Raw genomic sequence first — 19,205 nt, forward strand, 5'->3', positions numbered from 1 at the left:
AACGCTACACAATATTAAAGGAAAGAAGAAACAAGCGAAATTAATTATTTTTTTTTTTTAAAAAGCTTATCTAAGGCAAATAACCTCATAGTCACTGCCATATATAAGTTCCCTTTTCTATATAAAAGAAAATTAATTAATTACCACTTAGGGAACGTTAGGATAGTACGTAACATCAAAAATTATGATTTTTAGCCCCCCTCCCTTTTTTTCACCTTGTAGTTTTAACAAATCGTAACAAAACTCACCCCTTCCCTCCCCCCTTTTTCCCAAAAAAAAAAAAAAAAAAAACACCGAAGAGTAACATAACAAGAACATTCGAATTTTACAAAAGACTCATTTCTCAATTATAATCTTCTTAAATTACATTTTTCATCATGATGGGAAAAGCCTCGACTTCTATCGGCGCTTCGATTCAGTTCTTTTTTTTTTTCTCCATTAGTGTACAGTACATATACATCGGGCGGCCGCCGATAACGTGCACGTAAATGCCACACGGCCGATGTAATTCTATTACATTGAGATTATAGGCCTATTAACACACTTTGAATTACATTTTATTTCTTAAGTTTGATCTTCAAAAGGTTTAAATTTATATGGATTAAGCATTACATATGATTTTAAACTGTATTAGTAAAAGAAAAGATAATGTTTTATGCAGTTGACCTTTAAAATTGCAAAACTTAGGCCTATATAAATTAAAAAATAGATGACATCTTTTTCCAACAGTTATCTATCTTTGACGATGACCTTTACGTATATTATTTTCGTTGTACAATGACATAGAGAACTCTACAGACTTTTCATTAACAAAAGTTTGCATTTTTTTTTGTCCTAAAAAATGTTTTCTTTAAAGTGAGTAATAAAAGTGGCATAATGTATATAGAATTATTTTAAGATTCTACATTATACAAATTTAAGAAAACAAATTGTATTTTATCTACCTATTGAAAACACAACTGAAATTATTTTTTTTACATTGCACATTTCTATTTAAAACCAATAGGCATATCAGGCCTACAGTCTATATAGTCTTGTTAAGATTAGAAAAACAATTGCTACCGGACATGATCAAGTACGCGTTAGGGAAGTAAAATGTCCGGCACTCTTAACTTGTATATACTATATTTAAGCATAAACTTTATAGAGATTAGAAAAACTGAATAGAGGATTTTTTTTTTAAAACAAAGAAACATAGCCTATGTATATAACCGCCACTTGCTTCATTATTACTACGTTAAATCGTCGTCAAGTCCTGTCCATTAGGGCTAGAACCGAAAAGTACAAAAACGTGTTTTTTACTTAACCTGTGAGACTATCAGCACTACACTGAGAAAAGTATCACTCAAGGAACTTAATTTCTTTGTGCGTCGTGTATCGACGTCTGTTATTTTTTTTGATGTTTTTAATTTAAAAAAAAGAGTCATTGTGTTCATAACAAATTTCCAATAAAGACCAACAAAGCAGTTTTAATTTTAGTTTGAACTAATACTAATGACAGGGGCGGCAATATTGAAGAAAGCGATGTTCACTCTGGCCGTATTTAGAAGACAAGCTGGAACTCTTGCATTGGGGGTGAGTAATCGGAGGCCATCAGGCGTTAAGTCTATATGTTCTACCGCCTCTTCTGGTAATCCATAATTCTCGGAAAACATTAGCCATGTTCCAGAAGTCATACAATAAAACCTACTCAACCCCAAAGATCACCGTAAATGGACCACTCCACATTTAAAGGTACCATAGTATTAAAATGCATCACTTTCAAGGGAAGCTGATTATAGCCATCTGGCCAGGGTCAGGTGCTTTTGTAGGCCTCCAGGCGAGAGTTTGGCGGAATAAATCACTTTGCCTGCCTACAAAAATCATATCAATGTTTACCAAGCTGTGGTTCTCTCTACGCTTCTACGTTAATCTGAGACATGGTTACTATACAGAAAGCAACTAAGACTTCTTGAACGCTTTCAACAAAGATTCTTAATTGCACTCCATTATGGACATATGATGACAAGACCGCGCTGCAAACAGCGATGTCCTTGCGAAAGCTGGTATGGACAGTGTAGAGGGACTTCTTATGTTCCGACAGTACTACGCTGGGCAGGGCACGTATCCCGTATGACGGACGAACGTATGCCAAAAGCACTCTTCTTTTGATGAGCTGAAGGGTGGTCGACATGACAGGTGCCCGACGGAAACGCTTTAAAGACCAGCTTATAGGTGCCAACTTACTTAAGTGACTTAACTGTGCGAAAACAAGACGAATTTGTCGAAAAGAAAATGTAAATTGACCACAATGGTTATGTCCAGTGCTTTTTTTGTGACGGTACGCACCGGTACGGGGTACCGGCACCTTTTTGAATGTGTGAACAAAATTATTACGTTTCTTACTATGTATTTAACGTTTATTATTAATTTAATAGTAGTTAGGCAATCCATCACTGAGTACCGGCACCTATTTTTTTTTTTTTTAACAAAAAGGACTGGTGGATCAGCGCTGTTGTGGCACAATATGTAGATAGCAACTGGAGATGCGTATTTACGGGAAATATTGTATTAGGCCTATATGGTAATCCTCGGACTCGAAGACAAGCATTTATTATTATTACGGGGGGGAAACAGGTTTGTAGTTTTCGATAATCTGTATATATATATATATATAGCTTCTGATATTTGTTGTGCTGAAAGTATCGAAACCCAGCTTTTTATCTGCTTTCAGCAGTAAATCTTTTTTCTGTTTTATCAAATAGTAGACCAAAACATATGTAACCCCTGTAGTTAAAGTATATGTAGTTGACTGAAATCAAAACCATAGACTATACATATATCTATAGTCAATGATCAAAACCAATAGAGGTATTTACGTTGCTATAATTAGTCACGTGACAAACAAAACACAATATAGCAACTGCAACATGGCTGCCATCATTGGAATGTGATACTTCAGCAGGACGGTAGGCCTAATTCTAGATCTATATTATATATCATATGTAGATCTTCATATGAAATCTAGATCTATCTGTGGCATTTTTCGTCTCGAGAGACGATCTTTTCCTTTTGCAACTTCTTGTGTGACTAAAAAGGCCAATCCTTGATACACATATGTCATATCTGATCATAAACATAAACATACTGTCATATCAGACATATCATGATTATTGATACTAATTTAACTAATGATACTATTGATAGTCTCATAGTCACAGTGACATTAATTTATACTCACCGTTCACGATACTTCTGAAGTTCTGTAACTTCACAATACTTCACATAGTGACGGTGACATACTTGATACTGACATAGGGTGATAGGCATATGGCATATGACTTAATTAATGATAACTATTATATCTGCAGTCGCAGGTTGAGCATGCCATATCTAATCTAGAATAATAATCTGAATATAGATAGTATTATCTATTAATATCATGATTCAATGATTGATAGTGACATGATAGACTGATGACTGATAGACTCTAGAATACTCTAGATGTTAAGTTAATGTATCATGTAATCACCAGGCGCCTTTGCAATTTCACCCTTTTTTCTGCTTCTGTTGTGTATTTTAGTTGATAGTATGGCATCTGCAATCCGAGACCCTTCCTTTAAAACTTTATATGCTCTCTCTCCCTGTCATATGGATCTATCCAGTGCTACTTTTTCCCAGCTGCTAGTGTCGATTTTGAGGAACTTCATGTTGCGTTTTATACATCCGTATACCGTAAAAGTGGGCGACCAGCGGCTCTCCTGTCTTCTTAGCCTTCTATTAGATCGCCATACAGAATGTCTTGTGGAAGTCATCCTACTGGCATTCTAGATGTATACTGATATTTTAATGCGAATATTTATGGTATTATATTTATGAATTTACCGATTAGCTGACTAGATCTTTTCTAAACTAAACACTCAGTCACAGTCACACTGACTCACACTCAGTCACAGTGATAGTACAGTCTCACTACTCTCACTCACACTTCAGTAATAATTATTAATAATTATATTCATAATTGCTTTTAACAACCAAATTGATTAAAAACACTATTTACATCTATAATATGAATTAAAGGTATTAATTATCAGTACTTTGTGAGCAGGGGACGCTGATCTACAGGATTACCAAATGCTGAACCATAATTAAATTTACAAATATAAATATAGATAAACAAAAGTCGAAAGCTGAAAAAAATTCAGAATGGCAAATTTATTATTCTATTTGCTAGAAATTAGAAAGAAAAAAGGTAATTAAAAATTAATTGTACAAGTGCTCCTTCTTCCCCAGTGCCATTTGTCTTATCGTCTTAGATAATGGAATGGATTGCCTGAATTTGGCTGAATCAGCTAGGAAAACTAATGACTTAGCTTTAGCATTATCAGAGTTTAATTTAAGTCACTGATGCATGACTATATACCTTTAGTTTAAAATAAAGATGAAAAAGAATAATTTACGTCAAATTAAGTATGAGCATATATTATCATTAAATATTATGTTACATTCTTTTCGTATTATGACATTTTACAATAGGAATAAAACAGTTTTTAGTTATGTCTGCGCTGGATGTGGCAAAATATGTAGGTCCCACAGCCACTTGAAATACTGCACTTCTCTTTAATCTTGGGACTCAAAAAAAAAAGCCTTATAGTAAAGCAATTTTTAATTTGATAATACAATCTTACTATTGATAATTACTATAATAAATGTTTAATGTTACATAGCATAATAATGATTAAAAAAAGGAGTTTACTTTGCAAACAAAGTAACTAAATTATAATTAATCATAGTTATGAAATAGATAATTTAGGCCCTACTGTGCAAACAATGTTTAGTAACTAAATTATAATTAATCATAGTTATGTAATGGATAATGTTCTTGAAATGTGTAATAGAATTTACTTGCAGTCATTCAGTCGGCTTATTGACTTGTGTATTTTCAGGCAAGCTTATGCTTGTTCACAGACCCTTATTGTCACAAAAGTTTAGCAACTTAAGTTTTGAAAATGTTGTTTTTGGTAAATAATCCACTTCCTTTCATATGCTGTTCTTATAATGCACTTTGAACTTGGTCTAATTGGTTAAAACCCTGCCCGCTTTCATAGCTGCAGTTCTGTAGGAGGTTTGGACTAGGGTGTAATAATGTTCATTTCTGAAATGTCTGAAACTTATAAAACTTAAAGAAAAAGAAACTTTTAATGAGTTCACTATAATTTGACCTTAACATCATCTGTCTTAACACAGGGTCTGAAAAGGGTAACTATAATTTGAGATATGCTTGTTTTAGATCTAGATCACATTATTTCTGACCATTGAAATTTGTCTGCATTTATATTGATGGAACCTAACAAAATATTTTTCTGTGAGCTAACTCTAATTTAAAATTTCTCTTCTCTAGGAATTTACAGTTCAGAGAACACATTTATCTAGAAATGAGTATAATCATTGGCAATGTCTCTATAGTTGAATTTTGAAAAGTTTGCAAAAACTCTCATTTTCTTTGTAATGTTATCATCAATCAGTATTTTATTTCAACAAAAGTACATATTAAGTACATATTAGGTGTTCAGCAAACTCTGTGCCACACCTAAGAAGTAAACATTGGGTTAGGAACTATAAACATTTAAAAAAATGAACCGCTATCAGATCTCTAAGCAACTTGGGGATGGAACTTATGGAAGTGTTTTGCTTGCAACTACAGTTGAAACAAATGAAAAAGTGGCAATTAAAAAGTAAGACATTTTTTAATTAACTAAATTTTTATTTTAATCCCAACAGTTGGAATTTTTTTCTTAAAATATTTTTTTTAGTATAGATGAGTTAAAAATAAACATTTTAAATTATTTTATAAAAGTAAAAATTTTATCTTTAGAATGAAAAAGAAATATTATTCTTGGGATGAATGCTTGAATCTTCGAGAAGTTAAGGTAAGAAGTCTATTTCGATACCTAGCTTTTTTGGTCATTTAAAATACCATTTTAAAAATCAAAATATCAAAGTAATATATTTATCCAATAATTTTTGTTTGTTTCTAATACAAATATAAACAAGCAAAATATAAAAAAATACTTATAAAAAAAAACAACAAAGCTTATATTAAGTGTATCTATTAGTTTGGATCAGTCATGTAATTAAATTTGTAATAGATCTAGACTAACAATAATAAATCTGTGTGATTAGAAATATTTCTTTATCAATTGTTTTTGTTTCGCACAATTTCATTCTTTTAGCATTCTCAATACATTATGATGCTATAACTTGTCTGGACCAGTTGGAAAGGGGTAGGGGAATAATGAACGGGGTATGTGGGGGATCACTTTTTAAATGTATTTTTTTTTTAAAAAGGATGACTTGAATTCAAACTTGTAGGCTAAAGCCTTCTCCAGGCTTCTCAAGCCAACACAGTAACCACTCTGCTAGCAAAGAGTCTATGAACTTGGGACATTGTATAGTTATCGATTGTTTCTATTTCATGTTTGTGTTCGCTAAGCCTTAGATGACTACGTAATATAAAGGGGACTAATTGAGCTTATACCACCACTTCAGTCAAGTACTATTTCTTTCCCTTATTTGAGATTCCAAACAAAATAATTTATTACCAATTAACTAATTGGTTAATTTGTTTTCTTATTGATTCTAGCATTGTCAGGTAAAAGAAATAATTGTGCAAAATTTCAACTTGATCCAAGATTGGATGTCAGAGAAATAACATGTACTAACTTTTGGCCAGACAGACAGATTGAGTTGATATAAGCTTTGTAAAAAAAAAGCATTAAAGCTGTGGTCAACTATGTTTTATAAAACAACATTTGATGAGTAGATCATTAACAGAGTTGTGTACTTTTCCAGTCTTTGAGAAAACTGAATCACCCAAACATTGTCAAGCTGAAGGAAGTGATCAGAGAGAATGACATGTTATATTTTGTTTTTGAGTTTATGAAGGAAAATCTTTACCAGATGATGAAAGACAGGTAAAAACTAGTGCTTAGAAGAGAAATAAAAATAAAAAATGTAATCATTAAAGTAACAATATTCTTGCTCCTAAAATAGGCCTATACATAATATAGACCTAGAATAGTTTATGTTAACATTTAGATATAAACCAATACATTAAATATTTGGGACATTTTATACAATTAGAATTTAAGATTACAAAAAGGGTTTACATTTTTTTCGTATTTGAATGGGCAACAAATTTATGAAACATTTTTTACATTTCATGTAGCTGTTACATTGATGAAGTTCACCTTAAATGGGAAGTAGAGCTCACCCCTATACAATGACCAAACACTTTAACTTTTATCACCTGATATCAGATGCTTATGAAGGTTAAACACTACCTTGAATACAAATTTTATTCTTTATTAAAATAAAAAATAGCAGGAGTATAGATTTTACTATTTGGCTTTCTTGTCCCATGGAGTATTGATTGACTATTACATTTTATATTAAAATAAATTTTAAAAAATCAAATAAAAACATAAAACAAAAAGGTTATTTAACCTTGCTGTTAGGGCAATAATAGATAGGCATCCTCTGTTTGGACCCCTCAACTCAAGAAAACATAAAAAAACTGGAACAGACACAAAATAGAGCAGTGAGATTCATAACAAACAAATATTCACATTTGATTAGAGTAACACCTTTAGTAAAATCATTAAATTTAGAGAGCCTTCAGGACAGAAAGTAAAGTAGCAATTATACAGAAAACACTGAACCATTATCTTCAAATACAAAAACAAAACCTAATAAAATACTCAGAAAAAAGAAAAATGCATATTCCTTTTCCATATGCTTGGACAAAGTTGTACAAATACTCCTTCTTCTTTAGTGCTATAAGAGCATGAAATGGGTTGCCAGAATCAGCCAGGAAAACCAACGACTTGACAGATTTTTAGTCATTAATTAACTTGCATGACTTAGATACTTAAGGACACGCACAGGATGTTACCTTTTTTTTAAGTAATTTCTGTATTTTATATATTCAGTTATTTAGTTCATTAATATTCAATACAACGTCTATTTAATAAATTGCTCCTTAATAGAAAATAATTTATTTTCCCTAATCTACAGAGACAAACTTTTGCCAGAGTCAGTAGTACGTAACATAACATACCAAGTACTTCAGGGGTTGACTTTCATGCATAAACATGGTGAGTTACAGCATTTGCTTTAGAACCTTAACGTGTTGAGTGACATCAAAATTCTTGTTTGAGAAACTTTTAGATAAATTTTTATTTGAATTGGCAATAATGAAAAAAAAAAAATGGTACTACAAACTCAAACTATTCTTTTTAATATTCTCAGTCATTATACAAGATATAATACTTTTGTCATTTTCTCCATAGGATTTTTTCATCGTGACTTGAAGCCTGAAAATTTGTTGTGTAATGGAACTGAGCAGGTCAAAATAGCAGATTTTGGTCTAGCCAGAGAAATCAGATCTAGGCCACCTTACACAGATTATGTCTCAACACGATGGTAAGAAATAGAGCCATATTTGTATCAATTACTACACACATTATTGCATTTCAATGTTCATTAAAGTTTTTTTATGGACCATAGAACTACAATCCTAATTCACAAGATTTAATATTTACCAAATGTCTAAATGGAGTCAACATCACACATAATTAAAATATTCTTTAAATTTAAGTGACCCATATTGTGTTTATTTGTCATACTTCTCATAACAGTCTTTTGATTGTTTTTAAAAGCTAATTAAGTAATTATAAAAGCAAATGATTTATTTCCTTACATACTGAAGAGGATCAAAAGGAAGAAATAAAAAAGTAAGTTCTGTTTACACAGGTACAGAGCTCCTGAAGTTCTACTACGTTCCACTAACTACAGTTCACCCATTGACATCTGGGCCATTGGTTGCATCATGGCAGAACTCTATACTCTCCGACCCCTCTTTCCTGGTAGTTCAGAAATAGATGAGATTTTTAAAATATGTTCAGTGCTAGGGACACCAAAAAAGGTTGGCCTCAATATTTTTATTTTCATTATGGTTTACTAATGAACATATTAATGAAACAATTAGCATTTTTTAATACGGAATAAACTTTTAGTTTTGTTTTCTTGTGAGCAGGAAGACTGGAATGAGGGTTATCAGCTGGCTGCGAGTATGAACTTCAGGTTCAGTCAATGTGTTCCTGTTCCACTGAAACAGGTCATTCCCAATGCTACCAACGATGGATTACAAGTCCTGAAAGACATGCTGATGTGGAACCCACAAAAAAGACCCTCAGCCCCTCAGGTTTATTTCTCTTAGGTTTTTTTTTCAATAAATATTTTAAAGTTGAAATACTTATTTCAACATTAAGTAATCTCAAATAACTTTGGTATTGTGATTTTTTTCACTCAATGTTAATGTTTATTTTTAGAAAGCAGGAGTTTTCAGTTTTCAAATTAGATTTAATTTGATTGGAATATAAATGGTATAAATGACGAATATAACTGTAAACATTTACTTAGATCCTTATAGTAAATACATTTGTGCATTGTTTTGTTGTTGTCTTTTTAACCATAACTAGTCAATTTTAATCTGAACAAATGTTTTATTTTTCAGTGTTTACGGTATGCATTCTTCCAAGTGGGTACAGATCTCTTACGTCCACCACCCCCTACATCTAAAACCCCAACCAATCTTCCATCCCAGACTTCCCCACAGAAGCCCATGGCTAAGCCTCCAAGCACATACCCAGAAACAAAGCCTACTGACTACAGCTTCCATCCACAGCCGCAGAGGGTGGGGCTTGCAGATGATCTCTCTGACTTACTTCCAGCTTTACCTAGCCAGATGTCCAAACAGAATGATTCAGTATGTCTTTAAGTATCAGTAGGATTCATTGTAGCATTATTTACCTGTATTGATGGATTTAGTATGTCTTTATCAGACATTTCATTCAAAGTTAATCACTGAAATCTTAGAAATTAGATTTATTTAGTACCGGTAATAAAAATTCACTAAAATTATTATATGCTATTTAAAATATCTATATTTCTGTATTTTTTACCCTGCATTCATTACATGTTATAAATGTCCATGTACCTCAGTAACAAAGTGATTCCGTATGTCTTTATGTTTCTCATTTGTATGTCTTTATGTTTCTCATCTGTATGTCTTTATGTTTCTCATTTGTATGTCTTTATGTTTCTCATTTGTATGTCTTTATGTTTCTCATTTGTATGTCTTTATGTTTCTCATCTGTATGTCTTAATGTATTATTGATTTTCAGCGCCTTGAGCCTACATCATGTTTATTAACAGCGCTCTGTAAATTAAATTATTATTATTATTAATATGAAAATATGTCACTTTTGATGAGAAAAGCTAAATGTTAAGCACAAATTAAATTAGGTAAGGTGTTTCTAAAGTGTATTAACATTTTTCTGTGTTATGATAACTCTTTTATATGGTAGTGAAACATGGTTCACCTACTCTTGGCAGGGAAAAAAAAATGAATATCTTCTTCAGATGCTTAAGGCAGATTCTTTAAAAAAGGTGGCAAGATAAAATAACAAATAAGGAAGTCCTGTAAAGAGCAGGGTGCCAGGACATCCACACTGTTATCAGTAGTAGATGCCCTGGTTGGCATGGACATGTTCACAGAATGCCTCCAGGTTGACTCCCACAAGACATTCTGTTGGGTGATCTAATAGAAGGAAGGAGAGCTGTAGGTCACTCAGTTTTAAGGTATACTGATGTATGCAAGGGCAACATGAAGCTCTTCAAAACACCAACAGTTGGGAGAATGAAAAACTGGATAGATCCACATGGAGAGCAAGGATAAAGGAAGGGGTCCAGGATCGCAGATGGCATGCACTCTAGAAGTAGAAAGAAGGGTGAAAATGCTGCAGCGTATGTTACTTACAGATGCCCAACCTGTGACTGCAGCTGTGTATGAAGTATTGGCCTCTTTAGTCACGAAAAGTTGCAAAGGGATAACATTGTCTCTTCAGATGTTAAAGAAGAACATTTACAAATAAATAAGCATTACATATTTTGAAATACATTTTTAAAAAAATTCCCAACAATGGAATGTCAAGTCTAGGCAACATCCAGGAAGTAACAATGTGGGTGAGGAGGGAGGCTTAAGGAGGTTTAGTTTTTGAACAAAATGTAGAAGATGAGATCTGGTACTCAGACCAGAGACTTTGTATAAATGAATGAATGGAGACTTTGTATGAATGTATGAACAAAGGAAGTTCTTTTTCATTAGCTCTTTGAACTTGAAAAGGTTTCTTTGAATTCACCAAAAAGGTTTCTTTGAATTCACCATTAATATACCAAAACAATTAGAGCAGTGCAAATGTTTAATTATAAAGAAATACTAGATTAAAACTTGCGTACGTATATGTAAAAAGATTTATGTGATGTTAAGAAATGCTGAATATAAAATACAACGAAAGCACATAGTAATTCAAACAACAGAAGCTAAAAAATATTATCAAGCATAACTATTTATAATATAATTGAATGTTTTAATTTTAAATATTGTTTTCCGCTCTAGGACTTTTTCTCGATGACAGTAAGCAAAAAACAAAGTGGTGGTCGAAAACGTTGGGGGGCGGGACTTTCAGACACTTGGGATGACTGGACAGAATTTGATACACTGCCAAATAAAACCACCAAAAAAGTTCCGGTACCTCCTAAGAATAACAACAATGCTTTAGGCAAAGAGAATAAAAATGATGATGATGACTTTCTAGGGTAAGTAACATCATACTTAAGTCAGTGATATTCATTGGTTTGTTATTAAAAGTATATTATAGATAACTCGTCATATTCTCATCTCCGCCTGTGGTCCCTTTTGGGGCATAGGCCACCAACCAGCCTCCAGCATCTCGGTTCTGGGCGAGTCTCTCCAACTGTCCCCACGTCTTGGCATCTGCTTCCAAAATGCGGTGCCATGTATTCCTGGGCAGTCCCCTGTTCCTCTTTCCTTGGGGGGTTCCAGGTTAGGGCTTGCCTTGTTATGTTGGATGCAGGCTTGCGAAGGGTGTGACCTATCCATCTCCAGCGTCTCTGAAGGATATCAACTTCAAAGGCCTGCTGCTTTGTTCTTTGCTGTTATAGATAATTGACTGCCTGAAATAGACGCTTGTAACAGGTCATTGTCAACTACTTAATATTTTCAAACAAATTTGATAGCTAATTATTAATTGTTCGTAGGAGTTACCAGGCAAAAAACTATCCAATGGTAAACAGACAACAAAACAGACTTAACTCAGGACGATCTTCAGCAGCATCAGCTAAACAACATTACTTTAGTAAAGCCAGGTACTTACCAGGTTAGTCATCTCCATTGGAATTTTTTGTAATGATATAACTTTAAGAACATTAATTTTTTTCATTATGTTTAGAAATTCATTCTAATTCATTTCTTTAGAACATAATAAGTCATATAATAAAAAATATTGTTTTGAATAGTTTATCAACTTAAATAACTTCACTTTAAATTAACTACATTTGGCTATTTGGTATGAGACTAAAAAAATGTCTGTATTTAAGCTTAATATGGAAAAAAAAAAATCTCTCTATATATATATTGGCCTCCTTCAGTCATTGAGCGACTATGGTTCATCTCAAAAACTTTTTCATATGGCTGTGAAGCCCTATTTTGGAGAGACACTCCCTATCACATATATTGCAGTTCAAGGTGGCTTTCGCTTTGGTGGTTGAGGAGCCGGCCATTTTCCGTATGGCATGCTTTTCTTTAAGAGCTGAGGCCCATGTTATCTCGCTGTCCATAGCTTTCTTGGTCACCATCTCTCTCCAACTAGTGGGTCTAAGGCTATGTCTTCCAAATGGTCAGTATCAAAGTTCACTGATTTTAAATCCCATTTTATCACATCCACGTAACGGAGGTGGGGGCGACCAGTTTTTCTTGAACCATACGCGAGTTGACCAGTTGCCCGTACAGAATTATTTTCGGGATGTGATTGTCCTCCATCCGGCAAACATGTCCAAGCCAGCGCAGGCGGCATTATTTTCAAGATCCTTTGAAGGCAGCATAAGTGGAGTGAGTTTAGTTTTCTCTCTTGCTTTGTGTAGGTAATCCATGACTCACTGCCATATAGTAGCGTACTAAGAACACATGCCTTGTAGACCTCCATTTTTTATCTCCTCTTCTAGAGAAAGGTCATCTCCAAGGAACTATCTATAATAAGAAGTCAAGAACTATCTTCTTGCTAGAATATTATAAAACTGTTCTTCAATTACAGCTTTAAGTTTTTTAAAAAATTAGTAAGAGGGTAATTGACTACTAACATTTTGAATTAATTGATTTATTGGCTTTCAAAACTATAGGAATGAATCCTAAAAATAGTGCTCGCCGAGACAGTGTTCGAAGAGATAGTGGTTTGGGGCTAGGGAATGATTGGAACTCCATGCCAAAAGCACAACCTTTGGCTGCCATCAATTCTAACAACAGTAAGTGCCAATGTTGTCCTAACAATAAACTGTTATAATGTTCATATTTCTTGTTCATGATACATGCTCAGTCTGAGAACATGGGAGTTATTACTTTCATACTTAATCATTAATTTCATAATTAATTTAGTTGTTAATGAATTTTGTGATAGTTGGCAAAGTAGAATTTCTGTTTGTGATGATATTTGACAGAAGTATCCAGACCTCAAAACAATGACAGTGATTATGTCCCATCATTTCTTGGAAATAAAGGTAAAAAAACAACAACTTAATAATTAATTATTATCTAGACTGTTGATACTATTACAACATTCGCATTGTCCATATTTGGGTATTAAATCTTTTATAGGAGAATAACAGATGGTGTATCATTATTAATTAATACAATCAATGAAACCATTGGCTAAAGTCCCAGTTGTTAAACATTAGTTTCCATTGTGTAAAATTGATTGTACAAGCACATAAATATAATTTGTTTCTACAATTGTGCATTACATAGAACAATGCATTAGAAGAGCAAATAATTTATACCAGTGATGCCCAAAATACGGACTGCGGGCCAGATCCGGCCCATGATGAGCTTCCATCCGACCCGCCGAAGTGTCAGTACAAAATGCATAAAATCTCCCCCCCTGCTTTAAAAAATAGAAGGTTGAAAAATGTATCTTCACCTACGTTAGGGCCCTCACTTTTTCTCTGATTTATAATATAGATTGGTACCACAAGCTTGAACATTTATACCTATATGAAAAGGGAATTAAGAATCTACCATGTGTTCAACTTTCTGTTTGTTCTGGTGAATGAAAAAAAATTTCATTACAAAACACTTTCAACATAATAATTAAAATATGCATGAATTACCTCAGCAGAATATTTTAAGGGTTTACACAATATTATACACAGTATTACACATTTAAACCATATTCTGTTTACTATGTTGACAGGTACGGGCAGCACTTTTGGTAATTCAAACTTTACAAGCTCCCCATCTTATGACAACTCTCCAAGTGGAGGTGGCACTTTTGTTAACCCTGCAGGCAGGGGACTTAATTCAAATTTCATGCACCAGAATTCAGGGGCTGCAGGTGGGGCTAGTTCAAAAACTGGCAGTGGAGCCTATCAGCCATCATTTAACCAAAGTTCAGGTTCTACAGGCTACCAGCCATCAATAGGTGGATGGAAAAAAACAGCTCCTTTACCAGCTGTAGGAAGTAATAAAAAACCTGGCCCTTCAGATTACGGTCCTGGACCTCGTCGAACTGACTGGTCCTCAAAGTAAGTGTTTTTAAGGTCTAAGTCTTTAACAGAACTTTGATGCATATTAATAAAACTGTGATTCCAATACCTCAGTGTATGAAGTATTATTTTTCTGTAATATTTGCCACCCACTGTTAAAACAATCCCCATGTTTTTTCTTGCAACCTTAAAATTTTTATTTTTGTTTCCCTTTTATTATGTGACTACTGTTTCACTCTTTTATTTCTCTTTTTTTTGCAATATCTAAGGGCGTCTCTAACTTTTCTTCCTGATTGGTAAATAATTAGCTGCAAAAAATATTATACAGTAAAGCTTTATTGGCAAGCATTTATTTGGTTCACAAAATGTATCCGTTCAACTTATTTTTGGTAATGTTCCACTTTTTAGTGACTTTCTGAAACCATATTTTCATTTTGAATCACTAATGCAATCTATCTTATCCTTAAAAAGGACAAACTTTTTTCCTAGGTAATTTGTTTTTGCTTTTTTTAAATAAATAGATAACCTAATTGCTAATTGTTCAAAACTAACAAGCATTGCTAATCTATGTCTGTTACCTTGAAAGAGTTGGTTTTCAATTTGAGTGAATGTTAGATTTAACACAATATCATTGTCTTTATGCTATTATTAAAATAAAATGTATTTTATCTATCTTCTTTCTGAAATTTTTCTTTACAAATTAAATTTTATTTTTGCCCATTCCACATTTTTACAAATATGACAGAATTCACTTTTTTTTCTTCTTACTGTTGAATTTTTTTGTATTAAGAGTTTAGTATTTTAGAGGGTTTTTTTTCTTTTACGTTTTTGGATTCATAAAAAAAAATGTAACATATTCTTAAGTTTCCTGTTTTTTTCCTGATTAAGTCAATTTTTGAAAGAAAAACTTACAATAATAATACAAAAATGTTTGATAAAAAGATGACTTGATTGTATTGTCAGGCTTTTAATAATAATGTACCTTTTTATATGCTAATTAAGATAAATATGTTGCGAACAGTCCATCATAAACACAAAACTAAAAACAATCAGAAAGGTTTGAATGCACAGTTTTCCTCCTAGGTGGTAGCCAAGCAAGGCTAACAAGCCCCTCCTGCCTGAAACTTACTTGCCTTTGCTTCATCTCCTGTTAGTCAAATAGTTTCACTGGACTCAATATCTGAGCCAGGAGTTAGACTGGTTGTCTGAGGTTATTTGAGGCACTTGCCATTGGAAGCATTATATATAGGTAGTGGAGGGTTACTTCCAACAATGACAACCTTATGGAACCACATATTTGTAGTGAAATCATCTTGTGGAAATCAGCTAGGGGAGTATTCTTGCAATTATCTTGTGAAAATTGGCCAGGGGAGTATTCTTGCAATTATCTTGTGAAAATTGGCCAGGGGAGTATTCTTGAAATCATATAGTAAAAGGAGGGAAAAATTGAGAAAATACTTTGAAAGTAACTAGTTGCCTAACAAGCATTATTTTATTTCATTCCCATTCTTTTGTTTAATTGTTGTGTTAGTGAAGAAGTTAAGGTAATAAACATTAAGTTTTAAAACAATATGGCTGCCTTATGGAACAGTACATATTACTCCATAAGCAGAAGCATGATTGTTAGACACTTTTTATAATTGTAGCCCATAGGAATAAGAAAGAGCCATTCAGTGCAACCTATACAAATTCTATGATTGATTTTATGCTTTCCGTTCATATGTTGTAGCTTTTAACTAACCTAACAAAACAAACATATAGCAATTATGCAGGCATAAATGTATCACATTTACAGGATGGATAAATCTACAAGAAACATTATTATCTAACATTTTATTTTGCATAGGCTAGGTCAAAGCTAAATTAGCACCTACTGGACAAATAATCAAAATATATTCTCTATTAAAAGTAGGTTTAATTAAAACAAGTAGAAAAACATACAGCCATAGTAATTTTTAGAACATACATCTATTCAATCCTAAAAAAAATCTAAACAGGTATTGGTTCACAATTTTTAAAACTATCATACATGGTACTTCTTCCAAAAAAATAAAAGTACCTTTGAGGCTATCTACCTATTGTGCTAGAATTTTTTTTAAGTTGGTTTGTTTATTACAGCAGGGGTTCCTATATATCCTTGTGCTCTAAGTTTATGTGTGCTAGTAACATGGTATATTGATAATGTAATGTGGTTGCTGATTATTTTCATGGTACAAATGCATTTACTATTAAAAGGTTAGAATCATTGATACACATCCATATAAAGTAATTTTCCATTGACTTCAACTTTTATATATATATTTTTGTTTTTTTCCCCCCAGATATCTCAAGTCCTGATTATGAGAGAAAAGTTTAGTTTTGAAAAAGTTTACATCCAATCCCAGTTCAAGAAATATGCAGCTAATGGTTCACTGGAACTTTGCTCTTCTCTCACTTACACACACACACAAGCACACATACTCATGCAATGAGTAAACATACAATTTATTGCATTGCTTTTCAGTTAATTTTAAATATTTTTTTGAATTCATTTCAAATTGAGTTGAAATATCTCCCGAAGTTTACATTTTAAAACAAAAACAATGTATGATACATTTTTCTCTATTATATCTAATAATTTGTATTTTATTTTTAAGCATCTTATATACAATCAACCTAGTCATAATTATAGTATGCATAAAATGAAACAAGCATGCTCAGATAAATAACATGCAATGCTGAAAGTAAGAGAATCTGTTCTCAGACTTTTTTTGATACTTATGCACACGTTTTTATTTGTATACATAAATAAGATCTGGCTGTAAATACAATATTTTACATTCAAACTCTGATAAAACAGCTTTATACTTTTGAAAATAATTGTTGATTCTAAAAAAAAAAGCCGCTTTTCATTCATTGCAGTTCTATCTTTCACCAGTAGAAAAATTAACATAATTTATGGCATGTGTTAAAAATAATGTGCCATGAAAATTAAATAAAACAATTTGTATGAATTCCTCATTGTTTTAAATGAATGGAATATTTTTTTTATATACTTTATTTTTGTTGAAATGAAGATTGTTTGAAATTAATTAATAATCATTGAATTTTGTTGTCATGACTTTTAATGAAATATGGCAGCACAAATGAACTTCAGTGCAAACATGCCACTGTCTCTTAACTATTGTTAATTTCTAGTAGCTTAGTCATTTTTACATATTAAAAATCTTCATAAAATTGGTTCGTAATTCTTGAGAAAGTTAAGTATTAATATATATCTATCAAAGATTTATAAAAATGGGACTTAACTGGGAAAATCTCTCTCTCTTTTTGTAAATAGCAGATATATAATATGAAAATGGGATCAAATTGCTCCCACGTCCATATGTCAGTGACATAAATAAGTTTAGGTCAGTTTGGAAAGGTTCTTTTCATCCATAGTTCGTTGACATAGTTAAGTTTAGGTTAGTGTAGAGAGATTCTTTTCATACACATGTCAGTGACATAGTTAAGTTTGGGTAATTTTGTTTTCATCCACATGCTCTTAATAATAATAATAAAATCCTGCCCCTTTAACATTGACCTAATTTTCAAATTCAATTGGGTCTTTTTTAATGATCAAGGTGTCAAACCTTTGTAGATTTTATTTTGTTTTAACTCTAAGCTGTGATAGTTGCCTCATGCATATTGTTTAAAAGCTTTTATTATTTGTTTTAGTAGACATTCTGATATAGTTCCATTTTTTTCTTCATGTAATATTAACTTATAAATATTACTGTTAAAATACTGATTTATTTTCAGCTTAAATACATTTGATAAATTTATACAAGCTTCTTATATTTTGTTTTCTTTCACTATTAGATCCAAATATTTTTATGATGTAAACAAAATATCTCACTGTACTATAAACAAGCAAAAAAACATTAACTTAAAAGTAGATAAATGACCCAATATCATCTGTACATGTTGCCCTTTATAAATTTTTTGTGGCCGTTTAACAAAATGAGCATTTATAACAAATATAAATGTAAACAAAATATATAGGATTGGTCTTTTTATTTTTATAAAGGTTGTGAAATAATTGTTTATCAACTCATTACAATATTTTTAAAATTAAACTTAATAGTAAAATGTAATTGCTTTTTATAGTTTCTATAAATTTGTGTAATTTTCCTGCTGTTTATTTCCATGAAGAACTCTCATTCTATTTGTATATAGATTTTCATTCTGTGTAATAAATCAAAATTAATATGACATTTATAATGGTGTTTTAGTGAATATTTGTACACTAAAGTTGTTAAAATTTTACTGAATGTAATTGGAGACCAAAGTCATTACCTACACAAAAATATAATCACATTTTATTCTCAGTATTTTTTAATTATATCATCATCAGTATTTAGTACCCACCATTTAACATAAAGAAATTCTTTATAAAACATAATTTTAGCTCTTAAATATGAAATCAATGAGTAGAATTCAATATTAAGGAAAATCTTAACTTATAAATGAGAAATTGGTATTGTTCAAGTCTCCTGCTCAAGAAAGGTTTGAAATGACCTGGTTAG

General features: G+C 32.0%; 1 protein-coding gene across 1 annotated transcript; it reads left to right on the top strand.

Moving 5' to 3' along the window:
- The first annotated feature begins 2,826 nt into the window (after nucleotides 1-2,826).
- Nucleotides 2,827-18,903, top strand: LOC106063704 (serine/threonine-protein kinase MAK-like). Its single transcript, XM_056029366.1, has 15 exons — nucleotides 2,827-2,948; nucleotides 5,381-5,714; nucleotides 5,855-5,909; nucleotides 6,832-6,953; nucleotides 8,056-8,135; nucleotides 8,331-8,463; nucleotides 8,794-8,965; nucleotides 9,077-9,244; nucleotides 9,557-9,808; nucleotides 11,501-11,700; nucleotides 12,163-12,281; nucleotides 13,300-13,422; nucleotides 13,615-13,674; nucleotides 14,367-14,697; nucleotides 16,980-18,903. The coding sequence occupies exons 2-15, from the start codon at nucleotides 5,614-5,616 to the stop codon at nucleotides 16,993-16,995; spliced, it is 1,932 nt and encodes a 643-aa protein (XP_055885341.1). The 5' UTR covers nucleotides 2,827-2,948; nucleotides 5,381-5,613; the 3' UTR covers nucleotides 16,996-18,903.
- The last annotated feature ends 302 nt before the right edge of the window (nucleotides 18,904-19,205 follow it).

This window comes from Biomphalaria glabrata, chromosome 5 (genome assembly GCF_947242115.1).
Source record: "Biomphalaria glabrata chromosome 5, xgBioGlab47.1, whole genome shotgun sequence".
Taxonomy (NCBI): Eukaryota; Metazoa; Mollusca; class Gastropoda; family Planorbidae; genus Biomphalaria; species Biomphalaria glabrata.